The sequence below is a fragment of the Anguilla anguilla genome, chromosome 10, assembly GCF_013347855.1.
Source record: "Anguilla anguilla isolate fAngAng1 chromosome 10, fAngAng1.pri, whole genome shotgun sequence".
NCBI classification, from domain to species: domain Eukaryota; kingdom Metazoa; phylum Chordata; class Actinopteri; order Anguilliformes; family Anguillidae; genus Anguilla; species Anguilla anguilla.
In genome coordinates this window covers 10,487,575-10,507,452 of record NC_049210.1, presented here as the reverse complement: position 1 = coordinate 10,507,452, position 19,878 = coordinate 10,487,575, and the positions used below count along the sequence as shown (strand labels likewise).

Below are 19,878 nucleotides of genomic sequence, written 5' to 3'. Positions count from 1 at the left end.
TATTATTCCTCAGAAGCATAAATGTCAGCATGACCCCAGGCCCCATAGGCTCAGACAAAATGACAAAAAAACACACACAAAAAAAAAAAAAAAACAACAGGGAGCTGAAGATAATAGGCTGTGCTGCTTTTACAGTAGAATCACAGACGGATGAAGATTCAAATGGCAGAACACCAGGGGATTTTTTTATACTTTTTGAGCCCATCAAGACCGACATCAAAAGTCCAGATGGGGGCGGGGGCGGGGGGGGTGGGGGGGGGGAGGTGGTGGGGGAGGAGGAACATTGCCCAGTGATGGGATATGACATTTCTGGAGAGTGAGATTGAACAGAGTTCTTTAGGAATGCCGCACAAGACTCTGAATAGTGCCACAGATGCGGCACAGACAGAGAATGAGAAGTGGCCGTCGTAATAGATGCTTTTCTTCCTCCGCTGACGCTGCTCTCCGCGTTGGCAGGAAAGCGATGACTCCCATCACATTACAGGATACAGAGAAAGGGTAGCCAGGGAGCATAGCTGGGCTGCTTTTTCTGGTCTCCATTAAAAACTCATTCATCATGTGTGTTCTGCCATCATACCTGCTGTAATGGAGGTGCACCGAGTTAGCATTCCGAAATTGATTCTCTCCGCCTAACGGCGAGCAATTGTTGTCTTTGTTAAACACTGTCAGGTTTCGTCCTTTCAGATAATTCTTCTGTGGCTTACCAGCATGATATTGCATTGCAGTCACCAGGCAGACACTCTTATCCAGAGCGTCAAACAGTAGTGCAGAACATCAGGGTTACTCTCAAAAATACGGTATTGGCAAGAAGGTACAGAGGTCCATTTATATTCAATAAGTGTAATGTATAAACAATTTGTAATATATCTTTACACAACTATACCCAAGAGATTAGCTGAAAGGAAATTTAATGAAAGAAAGACCATTATAGTCATTGTAGTTCATTGGCTATTGGCTTTGAAGTTTTTTTAATATCAAAACCAGACATTCATCAAACTCAGTGAGCTACCTTTTCTCTGATAAACTAGCCATCATGCTAATAACTATTTTTCACACTATAATCAACACACTGTACCACAGAACACTTGAGTACAGATCAGTCAGAATTAAATCCTAACCACAAAGCTGAGACTTGTACATCAAAGAGTACAATAACCCATCACGATGTTGACAGTTAGAGCTTCTTAGAGGCACAGTGATGTCAGATGTATTCTCTGCACGGCCTTCACTTTTTAAAATTTGATTTTGAAAAATCTAAATCAAAAAGCAAAGTCAATATTTATTACATACTGAAATGATTGTGGATCCACTATTCCCCTGGATGGTACTGTTAACTGATATGCAGATGCATAAGTGTGGATGTAATCTTCCTGATTTTTACTCATTTCAGAACTGGTGACTGTCAGTCAGAAATATGACTGTCCTGGAAGCCATAACTTTTTATAGGTAAACCTCAAATCTTAGAATGGAAGAAGCTGTTGGAGTTCTGAGGACAGGACATCGATATAAACATTACACCCTGCACTGATTCACACCGAAGGTCATGATCCATTCAGATGGGTTCAACTTATGCCACAAATGGCAGCTGTACCAGGCATGTCCATATGAGGGTTGTCCCTCTTCAGTCTCTATTCCAAACTGCCATAGATATCTGCATGTAAACAGTACATACAGTAAGACCTTGGCTAAAAGATGAAGGGTCCCACCTAATTTGCACATTAACTACATTTGCAAAGTAATCAGCACTGACCAAAACTACATGCCAGAGCAAAATGGCATGATGACAGAGACTGACCAAATGCAGAATAACACAATGTTAGTCAATGACCAAACTGGATTCCATTTGTGCTGGCATGATGGCACATGGATAGTGTACTGCAGAAATGTGGAGAGGCTACATTGCAGTTCTACATAGCCAATGAACAAACTCCATGCCCCATATATTGCACCTTATTTTTCATAGAATTCTGTTCTTATGGTTCAAAACTGTATTAGTCATAGGCATCCTGAGGACCAGGAGGCCACAGATTACTCACTGTCGTCTGTGATTGGTGTGCCTTTTCTCAAATCAGCATTCTCTCTCCTGTTGTACACTGTAGAACGTATTCACTTGAGGTGTAAGTAGCATAACTAAAAACCTAAAAGGCACAATTGGAAATTCTAAAATTACCAGCCCTCACAAACATCAAGACTACAAACAAAAGCACCATCATTATTGCACCGTAAACATTAGGGCCCAATATGTTCATTCTGGATGACTGTAAAATGCCCAAGGAATGTAAAACGTGTGGGCCTGATGATAATAGATAAATTGCAAAAGGACATTTCACATTTCCTCAAAAATAGCACTTACGCAGACATAATTAGACACTTGACTACAAATTCAAAGAATGTCTGCTCTTTCATTGTGTAATTAATAATCTTTATCCTTTGATGTTTTTTAAAGGTCAAGCCACTACATCAGAAAATTAGTGCCTGATGTTTAATGAACACCAATAAATTATTACACTTATTACGTGTCTTTTTAATCTCTATATAAATGCCAGTAACCTTGGAGACCTTGGTTGAATCACAAGTTAGGTCTACCATCTTAACCATCTTGCATTAATGTCAATGCCTTCAAATAAGTGAAAGTATTTGCTGTAGTAGTATTCATATTTGTTTAAACTGTTCTGCTCAACAGAGGGAGTTGTTCATAAAAACATGCAAATGCATTAAATAATTATTTTCAATCATTAAGAGAAGTTGTTTTTATTGTGGGGAAAGCTAATATAATTATGTGATAACTGACTAGCACTTTAGACATACGAGTATACAGTCAAGTCCATATTTTTGGCACACGTGATGAAAATTAGGAAAAATAAAAAATGCAGATAATGAGTTATACTTTAGGTACAAACATATGGAAAAACCATATACTTTTATTCTAATACAATTCTTACATTAAAAACTAATTTTCTTGAGTAATACTATTTTATCTCAAAAACATGAGTCAAAATTACTACCACCCCCAAAAGATTCTTTAAAATAAAATCTGTTCAATTTAAATCTGTAATAATTTTTCTTATTTAAGACAATCTCTTTCTCAAGTATTGTGGCCTTCCAGGTAACATGTAAAATGCCTTGGTCACCTATCACCATAGGTAAAGCCAAATAACAGTCTAATCAAATGAGAATCAGACAAGATGGTTGTCCTACACACATCCGGTAATGTGTAACAAAAAAAACATAAATGGTTAAAAATACCACTAAGCAGTATTAAGGCAATAATCAATAATAATATACATAATGTTTCAAACATCTGGAACAATTGCAAATTTGCCAGGAAGAACTGGAAAGCACATGTTGTCCCCACACACAGGGAAGAAGGTAGTGAGGGAGGCAAAGAAGGACCCAAGGATCACAGCATAAGAACCAAGGCGTTTGGGTGCCTTGTGAGGTCACCAAGTCTCAAAAGCAACCATAAAACGCCACCTCTGTATCAAAGAACTGTTTTGGAAGGGTTGCCGCTTCATCGTTTTTCTCCAATTTGGCATGACAAGATGAGCTTGAATTATAGTGCACACAACATTACATAAAGACAATAAAGACGCCACTTAAGAACAGATTACATAGAATAGACAGTAAACCAATAAAATATTTGTATGTTGATCAAGGGAATATTAACACTTTTGAAACAAGTTCTTTGAATTTTTTTTTTTTTAGTGTTTACAGTTTTTGATGGCTTGCAAGGAACAACTGTATGAGAAATCATAAGGGGTTTTAAGAGGAAGTATAATGAAAGAAACACGTCTGTTACTTTAGGTAGGCACGGATCTGTTGCTTTCTGAAATGAACAAATGATCGAATTGTTACGGCTCTGTGTCTCTTTAAGAGAAATCAACCGCTGCTTTTCATGCCGCTAAGCCACCCCCTACCTACCTGCGTTTCAAGCAAGGCTTGCTTGAAAAGACGCGTTTACATTCACGAAGCTCAAAACATTCATTCTACGATCCCCTGTCAGCCGTGTTACACGAGCCCCTGTCTGCCGATACGACTGTGTGAACACGCACTCAACAGTACCCGGACACATTTTTTGGGGGAAACATCTTGTGAAAGGTAAGTTACAGCTGACACTCTATATCAAATCCCCAGTTTTTTCGGCGGGATGCGTGGCAATGTTTGTTTTTATTATTATTTGCTTGCAACCAGTAATAATTCGTTTTATGTCATAGGCAGCCCACAGGCTAAACGTCTGCAATTACAGTACGTTGCTATATTAACTAAACAAAAAGCTTGATGTTTGATATGAAGGGTGCAACGTAGAAACAAGAAAAATTGTTTCTCCTCAATCTTATACTTCAAAGCTGTTTCAGATACAGTTCTGATGTTTCGAGTCTGTCGCAAAGATAACAGGTGCTTATGAGATTATATTAACTTAAAATCTATAAAAAAAATAATATTTCTGAACAGATTACAGGCATATGATCAGAAAATAATGCGATTGACAGTTTTCCATCGGATCCCCTGGCTTCTCTGATTCTTGTAGGGTTTATACATTTAGCATGGTTTGTTTGATAAACTTATCGAACACCTTGTTTTCAAGCTGTACAGTATAATAACTTTTTTTTTTTAACAATCTGTCTGAAAAGTAATACAGTTACATATACAACCTGTGGCTCTGTTTAATTGGAAATACGGCACTGTAGGCTAATAATGTTAATCGATCTCGATTGCACAATGAAAAAGATTAAAGTCAGTATGAAATATTAATCCAGCGGTACATCAGCTAGTGATGGGATAATGGCACTTCTAATTGTACCTGATGTTTGTATTCGCGTTTGACTTGACGGTTGTTTTAATCTGCTGTGGTGGCACTTTATTTGACAATAAATTAGAGCAAATGTTTTGCTGTTAAAAATTAAGCAACAATTAATAATTATTTATTAAAATACTCAGAAAGAATGGTGGTTGTGATTTTTACAGCATAAATCATATATATCCATTATTAACGCACGGTAAGGTATACACTACTGATTTAATGAAAAGGTTCCAAGCTTTTGCAAAGCTATATCACCCCTTACCCCCACAGCGCATGGTCAATGCCTTTCCTTGATGAGGTTAAACCGTCGAAAATGATCATTCAAAATGAAAAAAGTGAGAGATATTGTTTAACATTTTGAAGGAACACTGTTTATGAATCACAGACGACATGTCCATCAAAAAAATTGTCACAACATTTTAGCAGGATACAGAGGTACTGTTGCTATGGTTATTGTACTGTGGGAAATTTTAAAGGATGGACCCATGGTAAAGCAGATGTGTTCCCAGGGACATGTTTGTCCATGGTAGGCAGAATGCCATTAACTAAAATTGGCAATAAGCACTGCACAAGAGCGCCAAGGAGAAAAATACAGAGGCACATTATTAAGATACTGTATAGCAAGCAACTATAGTAATAAATACATTTCTCATTGATTTTCTGTCCATCCTTTTTTTTTTAAGTGTGGTTGGCACTGCTGCTCATTCTACCTCATAATAACTCCACAATTCTCATAAAAATGAGAATTCTTGATTCTGTCAACAGGTCAGGGTTGTGATGGATTTCTTATTACAGGGCTTTAGCTGTTTCTATAAAAGAGTAGACCTCTGACAGGCAGAAAGAAACAGAGATCCTGATCAATAGCAGGCCATACAGTGTGCAGTATAAGATAGCAAGGGGAAAAGTTATTTTTCACAGGAAGACCATTAATCCACCGAAGACAGGACACTCCATTTAAGCAGTTTTCCCTGGGAGCCATGCAGTGGGCCTGTAGAGAGATGTATAGGTTGTTCACATTGTGCTATTGACCATTTGTTATAATTGCTACCAGCCTTATATGCCCTAAAAGAATCTATATACTTAGCACATCAGGGGAAATCGATAAAAAAAAGAAAACACATTGTGGTTTTCCGGCACTTTCACACCAAATTCAAGGATATGAAGAATTGTCACTTTAATTTTTCACACTAAATGAAAATAATAGGTGCCTGTTGACCAGAAAACTCTAGATAATACTGCATTGTGGGAGCGAAGAACAAAGTTTTATTGCGTTTCAGTTTCCACTTGAACTCGACACACTGTCCTTGAAATTTAGCTGGAGATGATTACAGAGCGTGTGAAGGATTTGATTAAAAAACAGGTTTTCAGTATTAGATAACCAGGAAAGACTATCTATCTCTTTTTACTGCCTGAAGTGTACCAGTACGTATTTTCTCATTCACACTTCCGAAATGTTACATTTTTTTAAACTAATCATCAGGTACATTATGCTGGTAATAAGAGAGTCAAATGTCATGCTTGCTCAGTTGCTTATACGTGGATGGAATGTGTCTGAAATTTAGCTTGGAAGATCTGAGAATGAACGGGGAAAACTCTACAATATTTGTAAGACTGTATGTACCAAAAAGGACTACAGGCCTTTTTCCAGTCTGCTACTGGACCTTGATGATTAAGTATAAATCAAACTGACCCTGGACATTTTTCTGTATAACTAAAAAAAAAAGTAATTTGGGGCACCTGTGTTCATGTGCAAACCCCTCTGCCAATTCAGGAGAGTGTAGACCTCCGCGGGTCCCCTCCGAAGCATGTGGTGTCACCAGCTGCTTTCCCGTCACATCACTGACTACAGCCAAGCTCGCATAGAGTGGAGTCGGACCTATCAGATTTGGCTATGAAATGTAGCCCACTGGCGCTTGATGGACCAGCAGGGGTAGCTAGAGAGCGATGAAACACGGAACCAGCTGAACCTTCCCATACCCTGGGCGATGCAGTGGCCGTTCGCATGTCGTCCTATGGAGCTTCTGGCCACAGTTGGCACTGGCAGGGAACGGTCTGGATGCGATCTGAGGCAGTGGGGCTCATCCATGCTCCAAATGAGCCACCTGGCTGCTGACTCTGGACTTATGTGGATAGTATGTAACAGCTGTCTACATTTCAGACTGTTCAGTGCTGGATATGGTAGATGTCAAAGTGTTGCTTCACTAAAATATGAATGCCTGAGGCTTTTCGCTCAAAAATTCATATGCATACCGAACGCTGGCAGGTAGAAGCAGAGTGCATGAGAGTGAAAGTGTCACAGTTTTATATGATTGTAGAGTCATCGGTAGCAGTAGGTTACACAAGTTGAAGAAATCTTTGGGTGTTTGAATTCAATAGTGTAAGACTCAGACTAGACTCTGGAAACTGAGTCAGACTAAGACAAGGAAGTTTATTTCATGGAGTCCCTCAAAGGAGGACTAAAGTACCACCATTTGAACAGTGTATTTTATATGTTATGTGATTGTTTTGCACTCCACCATGTATTATGGTTTTGTTTTTGTATACAGGGTAGCTTACATTTAGTGTAGTGCTGTATTGATTGATGATGCACTTGTGCTTGTTAGTCTGGGAGTATTTTTAACCCGGTTTGACACCGTTTCTCACATAACTGTTGTATGTACTTAACATCTGCAAAATTAATGTAATATAGTATGCAATTTTTAAGTGTGTCCGTACTATTTTTTACATAATTCTGCACACATATTTAATATTCTAATTCTGAAGAGTTTTGTTTTACATTTTTATTGACTGGCGAAAACAAAAAAATCAACCAGTCCTTGGGGCAGTGTCTCTCAAGCTGGACTCGAATCCTGACCCTACTAGTGTTGGCTGTGGCCAGAAGTCCTGTGGGCTGATGTGCAATTGGTCTCAGCTCCTTCCAGGGAAGGTTTTCAGTTTCTATGGTTATCCCTGCCTCCCCTCGCTCATCAGGTGTTTATAATCTCCCTGGCCCCAAAAGCATAGAGCTCCTAACACCAATGCCTGATGGCACTAGCACTGCGAGGGGAGAAACATGCAAGCCAGCACTTTCAGAAATTGATGGCGGACATTGCAGCAATGGAATGGGTCTACAAAATAGGCATCTGGCATTCCAGAATGGGACAGCAATAAAAACAGAGGTTTCGAGGGTTCGGAAAAACATTAGGGTTAATCAGAGAAGCTTCCTGCCCTCGGGTCCTGTTCACTAAGCCCACAGTAGTACCATTCTTTGTGGTGCGATGAAGACGACATACCAGTCGGCTCCCTGGTGGTTTCATTGTCTTAGACTGACTACTCCCTGTTCCATCAGGGTACGCATATTTTGTAGATGTTTTACAGTACACGAAAAGGGCTCAAAGGAATTGTCACACGTTCATGTGGAAGTGGACAAGGCATCTGTTTTTGCATTCCCACAATGCTACCAACAGCTTCTGAAGGCATCCAGCTTTTATCATCAAATGTATGCGGTGGTTACATCCTTCTCTCGAAGGGTCAAGGTCCTTTTCCATCAGAATACAAACTACATGCAGTGAGTTGTGTTAACCACTTTTGGTCCGAAGATTGAAGTGTCTTTGACACCACAAACCACAGCAGTCCCACAAAGTAGATTCCAATTGATCTGGTGCTTATGACCCTGGGAATGAGCTCTGAAGACACTTGGCAGTCTCTTCCAGACTTTGCGAAGGCCAGGGTTTACATTTCCATTGGAAAGTTGTTTGCTTTTATTTTCATAGCTCACAGAAAAAGAGAGTATGCTAAATTCTCAAAATAAAGGATAAATCGACAGGGTCTGTGATGTAATAGGTTTGCAATCTATGCACTAAACCTTTAAAGAATACCTTGTGGAGGTTCATTTATTGCATCTCAGATGCAAAACCATTCTTGAATGGCCTTGCCCCACACCTTGATTTTAATTTAACTTGGTTTTCATTTAATTTGTCCCACAATGCTTTGCAGGGGCAATAAGGAATAATGTGTACCAATAATCAGAATGTAAGCCGATGGGTATTGATGTAATATGTCCTTTATCTAAAACTCTCATTATGCAGTTAAAGCATTTAGTGCAATTGCATCTTGAGATGTATAATTTACAGACATGCTTGTGTATTGCAGATACACAAGCATTGGAAATCAAAGATGGTAATGGGTTATGTCTAGCCTTCCAAACAGGGAAACATTGTGATCATTCAGTCCCTCTACCTAATACCTCTCCACTTGAAAAAGCATGGGTGGATGTCTGAGAATCAACATTCATGAATTAATGTGTAGAATTCAGATAAATATTAGCTTTTTTATAGAATGTTATACATAATATTGCCCAGAAGTTCCTGGTGTTGATCATTTCTCAAAGCTATGCAAATGATAATTTAATAAACAATTTTAATTTGCTCTATTTATCAAAATGGTGTATTTCAATGTCATCTAGTGTTCTGTTCTTTAACATTGTCACCTTCTTTAACATCCTGCTATTCTGCATCACAAGCAATGTAAAACTGTTGTCGTATTTCCCATTAGAGGTCTATGTTCCGGATATTATCTCTTCACATTTAAGGTGTACAAATTCAGCTTGCTGCTTTCAAAATTGAAATCTAAAAAAGACAAAGCCGTCTATTTTAATCAGCTACAGCAACCAGCCAGCCTCCTGCTGGGAGACCGATTCTTAAAAGAATGTGTGGACTCAACGCTAATGAGAAAATACAAGATCTTTATGTTATCAGGTTTCATAATGGTCTGACATAGACTCCAACAATAAATCATAAAACTAATGAAGCAACACTAGTGAAAGAGAAGAAATGTTTTCCAGGTGAAAGATTTTAAGACGGCCTCATACCGTATATTGTCTTAATTTTTTTTCTATGGTCGTTTTCGTCCATTAAATGAAAATTTCAAATGGTTTAATCAATATCTGTCTCCTACAGACCTTGAATCAGTCAGCTAATACACATATGTTGCTCTTTTAGAGGTGCTTAGTGCATTGTGTTTTATGTTTGTTTTTCTTCCATAATTATGGTAGACAGCTGTAGCTCCATCAAAACGGGGGGAAAAAACATTTTTACCTGCAAATCAATGAAAAGGCTATTTTCACTATTGTTGAATCTGTTGCTCTCAATTTGAATAAATCTCTGGTTGCTCAAGACTAGGATGAATAGTTGGTACAGTTTCAGCAAGGATTAATTGCAGCTGTAGGTCATTCCACATACATTTTAAAAGGGGAAAAAGTCCTTTTAAGAGAAATGGTTTGGAGAATGGTTTGGCTTTATCAGCTCTACATGGAGAGAAATAAAAGGACAGACGTCAATATATTTTCTAACCAAAACAAATGCAGTGAGAAATATGACATTTAAAAAAAAGTTTTTTATTAGCTGAATTTCAAAAAGGAAATGCTGCTGTCGAAAGTAGAATAATATGTCATCTTTTGGTGATTCTACAGCTTGAGAGATGTGTCCATCAGTAAAATAGGCATGCTGTATGCACACAAAAAAGAAACAAAAAAATACTTCGTCGTTTTATAATGCATCCTGTTAAACAAGACTACCCTTGGTCAATACTTTGCATTTGCATTTCCAATTACTTCAGTATATTTTGAGGGAAGGTTGGTTATTTTCCAACTGCCAGGAATGTCGAAATGAGGAAGGGTTTTTAGTGATAGGTAGCACTAATACAGTGTAGAAATACAGACAGCTACATGTGCACACACACACATGCAGAGAGAGAGAATGTGTGTATATATATATATACACACATATATGAGACAGATAGAGAATGTGTCTGTGCACATGTGTGAGTCTGTAAGGGGAATCATTACTACATGTGGGCCCATGAAAAATGTGGGCCTCTTTCTCTATTACAGTAGTTGGTTTTTTATTAGTGCAGCTACAGACATTTTCTCACAGAATACAGATTGCAAATGTTATACCTGTTGGCCTTTCTGTCTATCTGACATTTGATATCTGAGAATTGCATTGTGGGGCTAATAACAGCAATTTTATGGGGGAAATGGAATAGAAAAATCTTGTATGTCACATTTTTACATCTTGTCTTAAATTGCCTTATGTTTCTAGCATGGATATTTAGAGGCTGACCCCATTTTAGTTCCAACTTCATGCAATATATTCATGCATATACTTCATAGATTGACCCCTCAGCGAATCATTTTCAGTCTTTCCCTATGATTAATCATAAAATAATAAAGTGGCACAGTACTGCTGTTATACAGCTGCACTATACTGTGGTCATATGATATCATAAAAAATATGTATTGTCTTTACTTATTGTGGTCAGCCCACAGGTACACAGCGTGTTGTACCACAGGTATTGCATAAGTGTTGCATCTGTTCTTGGAAACAAATCTGCCCAAATCACTCAACAGCCAAGATCTCATTTCAGCAAAATGCATTAGTTTTCAAAGACAAGATGACATGCATTAGACTTTGACAAGTGTGACTGATAATGCCTTTTAAAAGTCAGGCGCTAAAAGCAGAGGAAGAAGCAATGTAGATTAACCATAGTTTAAATGAAGAAGCTCATTCACACCACAGAGGAAATTATTTTTAATACTCAGGGAGGACAGAAAACAAGCAAAGCTTGAGGGAGAATATCGACTGCTTTTCCTGTGACATTTCAGATAATCTATAGTAGAGTGAATGATGGCTTAAGAGTGACAAAGAGGCTTGACTCACCTGAAAGAGGCATAGCCAATAGCTCTATAAATCATGAAATGCTGCACTGTTCATAAATTCTTTCATATTTTGGCCATGATTTGTTGTTCAAAAGTAGAGCAGCATTCCACCAAATATTTCAGGTCTTTAAATTATAAATTGCCCAACAGGCTCATTTTGTTCTCCACTATCTGTGCTCAATTTTCATTTCTCCTTTGAGAAATATGGCTGATGATGGCTTAGTTATGCTTGAAGGAAGGCTGTTTTCATGCCTACCCTCACATTCATTGCTGTTTTATTCAGTTTTGCAACGCAAAGCATGCAATGTAGCAAGATAAATGATTAATCTCGAGATGATACAGAGTCCTGCGACATAAGCCTTCTCTGTCCCCTAGTAAGCAGACATGCTTATAAAACGCAGGACTGCGATTTGTAATTGAACAGTATATATTTACAGGACATATCGCTCTGTCTTATTACAGTGTAGGGCGGTTTACAGAAGTGTGCTCCTTATCAGACCCCCAAAGGAGAACAGACTGTGTACTGTGCTGACTGGGAGTCAGCAGGGTGTGCTTAGTTGCAGAACATCCTACTGGATCAGCATTATGTAAAACTTGGGTTCTCCAAAATACGGTGTGATCAGGTCAAGCCGATGTCATGGGAAACAAGTTGGTGTCTTTGGTGGTGGGGTGCTGACTAAAGATCTTGATACCTATGGGTCAACGCCCAGCCAGATACAAAGGTTAACCCAGTGTGATATGCTTACAGAGATGGCAAAGGCTGAATCATTAATGAACTGTTTTTTATGTTTGTGTCTTCAATTGATGACTTGGTGTTTTGTTTTGATCTTTGAGTACATACTCAGGATATCTGCACCCTGTAGTCACTCGCCAATGCACTAGTGCAGTAGCAAAATACACTTGTATCTACGCAGCCTACACACGCCAGAGCCAAATTTTTTTTTTTTTTTTTTTTTTTTTTTTTTTTTTTCACATCCGCATCTAATACGATAGATAGCAATATGTAGCCACACTACTGGTGGATCACTTGCAGTCTCCTTCTATGCACAGCAGTTAGCACAGATGAAAGGTTAAAATGCTATTTTGGAGTCAGAAAATATTAAATGAATCTCGTTGCAGTAGCATCGGGTAAGACTACACGTATTTCCTTCGCCACTCAGATACTTCCGCTGTTTGGTGTGTCGGAGGGATTTCCTACTACAGTGGCAAAGAAGATAGCAGTGCTGTCTTTTATATGGCATTTTTAGAGCCACCACCACCTTTTTCTATTGGGTCATATGGTCCATTTTTGTTGATTCTGTAATACATGTAACTAATTTGATTTAAGACCCGAAAGTATGCATAATTATTCCTTAATTCTGTTAAATCTGTTAATAATTAAAGTGAGTTCCTGACTCACTGTCATTATTAATTGATCCCATTGCATATAAATGAGTTAACAGATACATCCTTCTCTGAGTCAGCTGTGTGTTCAGTATCTTTTGGCAAAATGATACTGCACATTAGTGGTGGCTGAGGGGAGTCATCAATAAGCACTTTGAGGTCATGAAAGGCATTACACGAATGCAAGCCATTATTATTTAATATTATTCAAGTGTGCTTTCTTTGAAAATGTGATGGATTGCTTGTGATAATATATTTGTATTAAGTTTTTTAGCTTTGCAGTGTGTTCTCAATCTCGCTCTGTCTACCATTTCATTGGATTTAATCATGATTTATAATCCCAATGGCTTTAACATTTTATATCTTCCCATCAATGCTGCTTTGTTGACATAATATCAGTAATATAGTATCAGTTTTATTAATTTCTGCTTTTATCGGTTTCTGTGAATGACTGTGTCTAAATTGACTTGGCATACTTTTCTATGACAATGTGTCCAATCACTGTCCAGATGTATATACCATACAAATGATAAAAGTACTAAAAAATCTGAAAATTATTTGGGATCATTAAAGAAATTTTATGTAATATGATGTCTTTGTTATTACTAGGATTGTTTTATATCACTTCTTTTTATCCCTATAGCATTTAAAAGGTGAATTCACTCAAGGTTATGCTATCAAGTTCTAATAATATAAAATTAATTATTTAACGAACAATTCATCACTACATCTGCAGAAAGAGGCATTTGTTCAGTAATTTCAGCAAAAATCACATACTGTTAGTTTCTCGGCTATTTCTTAACTTTCTGATGGAAGAATCATTTGAGATATTTAAGACACACAGTCCTTGAGGGTTGAAAGATTACTTTATAGATTTTCCCTTTGGGGAATTATTTAAAAATAGGGCCTAAGAATAGATGGAAATTGAGCAGATAGGAGCGATCTTCAAGAGATTGGTAGTGCATTTTGAAAGGTAGGTAAAGAGGGAAAGCAGTCATGGGCTCAGGATCATTTGGAACTGTATTCCAATGAGGAGTAAATTGTCATTCTTGTCATGTCTTGTCACATTAATTGATTGACAGATTCACATTTCCTCTGTCACATGTAAATTAAGTCCGTCAAATGTCTCACTTTTCTATAATTTTCTATAATCCATGGATGGTTTGCATTTTTCCTCATTGTAGCCTAATCTTTTCTTGTTTTTCATTTTTTATAGGAAGAAAAACCTGAAATCTTCAGTCTGTGCACCGAAGGAACAATGAGACTTTCTGCTTAGTACGTCTAACAAAGAAGAAAAAAACACTTTCCAAGACAACTGTGTTCACTACATTCAGAGACAAGTCAGCGACCTTCTGACATCAGTCTGGCATCATGGATGCATCCTACGTGAACAACAGCAGCAGTGCTTTGTCGGGCGAGATGCCGTGGGCGGGTCTAGACGTGTGTCCAACCTCCGTGAGTGGCACCACCTTCCTGATCATCGCCTACAGCGCTGTGATTGCCGTGGGCCTCATCGGCAACACCTGCCTGGTCTTCGTCATCTCGCGACAGAAGGAGATGAGGAACGTCACCAACATCTTCATCGCCAACCTCTCCTGTTCCGACATCCTCATGGGCATCGTGTGCCTGCCCGTCACCATCATCTACACCCTTATGGACCGATGGATCCTGGGCGAGGCTCTGTGCAAGGTCACGCCCTTCGTCCAGTGCATGTCCGTTACCGTGTCCATCTTCTCCCTGGTGCTCATCGCCCTGGAGCGCCACCAGCTCATTCTCCACCCAACAGGCTGGAAGCCCATGGTGGGACACTCCTACCTGGCGGTGGCTGTCATTTGGGTGGTGGCCTGCTTCATCTCCCTGCCCTTCCTCTCCTTCCAAGTGCTCACCAATGCCCCCTACCAAAACCTCAGCATTCCTTTCAACCCCTTCACCGACCATTTAATCTGCATGGAGGGGTGGCCCTCCAATGAAAACCGACTAGCCTACACCACCTCCCTCCTGGTCTTCCAGTACTGCCTGCCCGTCATCCTCATCGTCCTCTGCTACCTGCGCATCTTCCTGCGACTGCGCCGGCGGAGGGACATGGTGGACCGGGCACGAGAGGCCAGAAAGAGAGCCAAGGGCTCCCAGAGGGTCAACACCATGCTAGTCTCCATCGTGGTGGTCTTTACCCTCTGCTGGCTACCGCTGTACGTCTTCAACACGGTGTTCGACTGGAACCACGAGGCCATCTCCACCTGCCAGCACGACGTCATCTTCTCCTCCTGCCACCTCACGGCCATGGCCTCCACCTGCGTCAACCCCATTATCTACGGCTTCCTCAACAGCAACTTCCAGAAGGAGCTGAAGGCCACCCTGCAGCGCTGCCGCTGCTGGGGGGCGCCAGAGAGCTATGAAAGCTTCCCTCTCTCCGTTGTCAGCACCGAGGTCACCAAGGTGTCATCACTGAGCAATGGGTCTTTCAGTGTCAACACCTAGTTAAGAGAGAGAAAAATAGAGAGAGAGAAAGAGAAAGAGCGAGAGAGAAAAGTGGTAACGTTATGGCAATGCGGCACCATCATGCACTGAACAGCTTTGTGCTGTGACACTTATTAGGCACTGATATGGTGTCATCTTGATGCATCCACCGCTCACCAATGTTGATTCAGAGACCAACCAATGAAGAGACTGGCCTTCATAAAATAAAAGCAGCATCGCCAAAAGGCACAGCACAACCACAGCTGTCACGTGCTCATCCGCAGATTAGACCACACCCACCTTGCAGGGCTTTCTGGGTGCTGAATTCTACTTGGCTGTGCGCTCTTAGTCTTTGCTATTTCCCCAATCAGTGGCCATCTTCCGTAGCTCATTTGAAGAAAATCTAGGCTGGTAGCTGAGGACTGTTGTGATGCAATGTTTCTTTGGGGAATTCTTGATCACGTTGATGAGCCTCTCAGTTCAGTCGAAACTAACTGACTTTGTAACTACTGTGTGCAAGGAAGAAGGTTGGACAATTGCAGATTTGTTGCGCCACCCCTTTGATGGATTAACTGCCTCTGGAAATTGTCTCCGTTACATTACATCATGATCCATGAGATATTGCTGTTTCATTTCTTGTGTTTGGCCCTGGTGAAATGCTTGATTTATTGACAAACATCTTCACTCACTGTTGATTTGTATAGCACTGCTGTACACGAGAAATGCTTGTATAATATGTGTGATGCATTCAATAAAAGAAATTTAAAAAACACGCTGGTACTTTCAAGGTGAACAGACTACATCTGTATTATTAATCTCAAAGTTTTGTTATTTGATATGATTCCATTACAGACCATCTTTCTTATTATTTTTATCAGCAACATTGTACTAATGACCCTTAGATATTAACAATCAAATTATGTTAACAATCACCAGAGAATGTGCCATTTTGCAGTGTTACATGTATATGTTATCTCCAATGTGCCACTTTGTATTGAAAATATTTTTAATATGCATGTCTTTTAGGTTTGCCGTCTGGTACAGAATATGGAATTGTAATTCCAATGAGAGCCTTGCTTTTCTCTCAAACAGCCAAAGATAATGGTATAATTCTTGTACACCTTAGAAAATGGCACTTTAGCCAAAGAGCCATTATTTCTAATACTTGAAGGTCATTTAAAATTTTCCATAACACAGAGAGAAAATATAGACTCTGAAATGATATATTTCTTTCATCTTCAACCGTGTCTGAAAATAACCATTATCATTACCAGTAGTTAATTGTTCAATCATTCCTGCCATCAAGCTGCAAATCTGACTTCACACCTGAATTATGATAATATTTATTATAATTATACCCATTGTCAAGGTTGCCAGCCATTTTTTTTAAAGCATTTACAAATATCCAAAATTCTGAAGAGAGTTTTTTTTAAAGAGATGTCAGCTTTTTCCAAACACTGCTGGATGTTTATTATATATTTTGCACTTAGAATTTGCTTCAAGGCATGTTTTTAGTTCTGCGCTTCCCAGAAATCACATTACATGGAGGCTTGTCACTTTTTTCTTTTGTACGGTCGAGAGAAGTACGGATGAATTTAACAAACCAGAAGGGATCTCACCTGGCACAGATAAAAAAAGACGTTGAAACCAAATCCAAAGGAGCCAACTGAGGTGATTACACAGTATAAATACATCAGAGAAGCTTATGGCCCTGTCTTCTCCCAGAGGCCTTATTGACTGTTCATCCGGTTGATTGAAATATGCATGGAAGTCAAATGCCTTTTGGTTTTACCTCTTGGCCCGCTGGCATATAGACTGGAGGAGAATGAATACCATCCTTATTTTTACGTATATGAACATGTTCAGTGTGCACATACAGTATAGCCGCACGGTCACTCAGTTTAATTTTGGTTTAGTTATCATCCACTTTAATTTCTATATCATACTCTTTGTATGGTTCTTATTTGTGTTTTTCTTCCTTGTTGAAACAGTTATGAGTCAATGTCATTTATTTTAACTCTGAAGCTAAAGACACTTGGTCAGCAAGTGTCTGCACTCCAGTAACTTGCCTTAATTTCCATTATGAATCAAATGTCACCAAGTGGTTAAGAGTAAATGTATGCAATTGTTTGTGTGTGCGTCTATGTGTGTGTGTGAGCAAGAGAGAGAGAGAGAGGGAGAGAGAGAGAAACCGTGTATGTGTGTGTTTTATTACTATTAACATGAAATTTTTTTGCTTTTGTTTTGTCCTTTGTTGAGAGTCACTGTGTTGTGATGCATTTCAAATTCTGTGCAGATGTGTGCTGTTGCTTGTGTCCTGTATGTTGTCTTATTTACTGCCATCGCTTATTTAATGAGTATAGCCCGATTATTACACAAACCACGGCATCATGATGGTCAGCTGCTCTGCAGGGTTAATCAAATTAATGGCATTCCCAGTACTCTGGGAAATATATTCAAATACTAATTATACTTTCAAATCAGATTTTCTTCTGTGTTACAGCTTCACAAATAACTGTTTGGAGGATTAAGTCTAAAGCCCCTTGATGGTGTCAAGGCATTAAAAACTAATAAGCAGGGCTGTATATAACACTATTTACAATGAATTCAATGAAGTAAAAGAAGAAATTAATAAAGAATGGGCAGTACATCGATGCAATTTGTACATAGAAACCACCAGAAGAGTGACAGGGCCTAAAGGATCAGTTAACAACCATCAATGATTAAAGAGAGACAGATGACTCTGGGAATTCAGGAGGTTATTGATGGTATTGATGGAACAGATAGAGCAGTGTCGAAAGAAAAGTCCAGATGGTAATTATCTCTGGGGCTGCCTGTACCGGTTTAAAACTTTCAAGGTGTACTGACTGAAGTGAGATTTCGGCTATAATTTTCCCTTTAACGATTAGATGAAGGTTTTTGTTTTCTTTTTTCTCCGCAAGCACAGTTCATGAAAAAAAAAAATCAATAATGAAAAATGTTTTCATTATAAAAGAACACATTCATTTATTTGCCAGGCAAAGTTAAACACAAATGTATGCATTCAATTCATGCTTAAAGTTTACACCTGCCCTTGGTTATTCCAGCATACTGGCCATAAATGACCAGGTCGTTTTTTTCTGATTGGTGTTAAACACACAGCTTTCCCTATGGAGATATATAGTTTGTCCTTGTAGTCGTATGAATCCATAAGTGTAAAATATGTATGCTGCGCTGTGCTCTATTTTAATTTCTTGGTTAGCATGCTGTAAAACTGAAACCCTACAAAATTACATCAGAATTCAAAATACAGACCCAGTTTTCTCTTCGGGTGAACTCTGATATCTAGTCATCACTCTCAAAGATATGTTAAGAGATACTCCAGCATCTCCTATGAAGTGCTTATCAAGAATGTGTCTTTGTTTTATTGGCTGTGTTTTTTTTTTTTTTACTTTGTAATTTGTTTCATAATTGTAAAAATATAGACATAACTCACATTTAAAACCTGTTTGTTTGCATTTAGCTTGAACATCTGATTTGTTCATTTCTGTAAATGTGCTTAAATATATACTGTAAATGTGTCATGAAACTGACGTGGTGTATCTTTTCCATGATGCGTGACTCTATGACTCTGTAGTCTTACTTCATTAATACTTTTGCCTACATTTTTGTTTATGTTGGATTTTAGAATATTTGGTCATCCAGTAAAGTCCAGTTATACTACATAATATTTTAATACAGTATTACCTCAGTAAATACTGTACTGAGTAAAAAGAACACCTCAGGGTTTCGGAATGACCATTGAACTGAATATACCTAAAATATATCTGTGAGCCTTCAAGATGAGATATAAACCCTGGCACATTTCTGATTCTTCTTTTTGTGAATTGTTTAGGCTGGGCTGCCTATGAAGTGAGGTTACTGTGATAACTACACATTTAGGTAGCAATCCACAATCACATTCTCTTTTCAGAAATGTATATTTCTTCATAAACCATTTTGCAGGGTTTGTTTTGTCCTTTTTCATTTTGGCTGTGTGGAGAGAAATAATGATAACTGAATTAATTACATCACATTAGATTGCATTCATTTAGCAGGTGCTGGTATCCAGAGTGACTTGCAATGTAACAAAACCTAAGTGTATCCAAATTCAATTATGTGAGCAACCTGGCTATCAACATTGTCAGGCAAATATCCTTAAACTTAAGTTAATTATTCCGACCTAGAAACCTGAAGCAAATCAAATATTCATACAGCTATATCCATAGAAAGCAATAAAGCTTGGCGACAATCCTGAAGTAATTATACAAGAACAAACTCCTAGGGTGTTGGAATAAGAAGGGAGACACCGTGACCACAGTTAAAAGTTTATTACACCATTATTATTTATTATTTATAACTTTTCAACATATTACTTTTCGAGCTGTGGCATAGGCTACCATTCACTGCACCCTTCACGTTCTCTATGGGATGTTAAGTCTCACACTGGAGAACTTTTAATTTCCCATTTGTGCATTAAATATTGAGATCAACTATGGCTTGCATGACTGCAGGTTATGAA

The 19,878-nt window shown here is 38.6% G+C and overlaps 1 protein-coding gene across 2 annotated transcripts in view; it reads left to right on the top strand.

Moving 5' to 3' along the window:
* Positions 1–16,131, top strand: part of npy8br (neuropeptide Y receptor Y8b) — a 34,350-nt gene extending 18,219 nt beyond the window's left edge. Inside the window, exons 1-2 of one of the 2 annotated variants that reach the window (XM_035435750.1) lie at positions 3,921–4,098; positions 14,098–16,131. In XM_035435750.1, coding sequence (XP_035291641.1) covers positions 14,253–15,359 — 1,107 coding nt within the window. In that variant the 5' untranslated portion in view covers positions 3,921–4,098; positions 14,098–14,252 and the 3' untranslated portion in view covers positions 15,360–16,131. Of the gene's footprint in view, positions 1–3,920; positions 4,099–14,097 lie in introns of those variants that run through there. The other variant, XM_035435751.1, reaches the window with a different exon arrangement.
* The last annotated feature ends 3,747 nt before the right edge of the window (positions 16,132–19,878 follow it).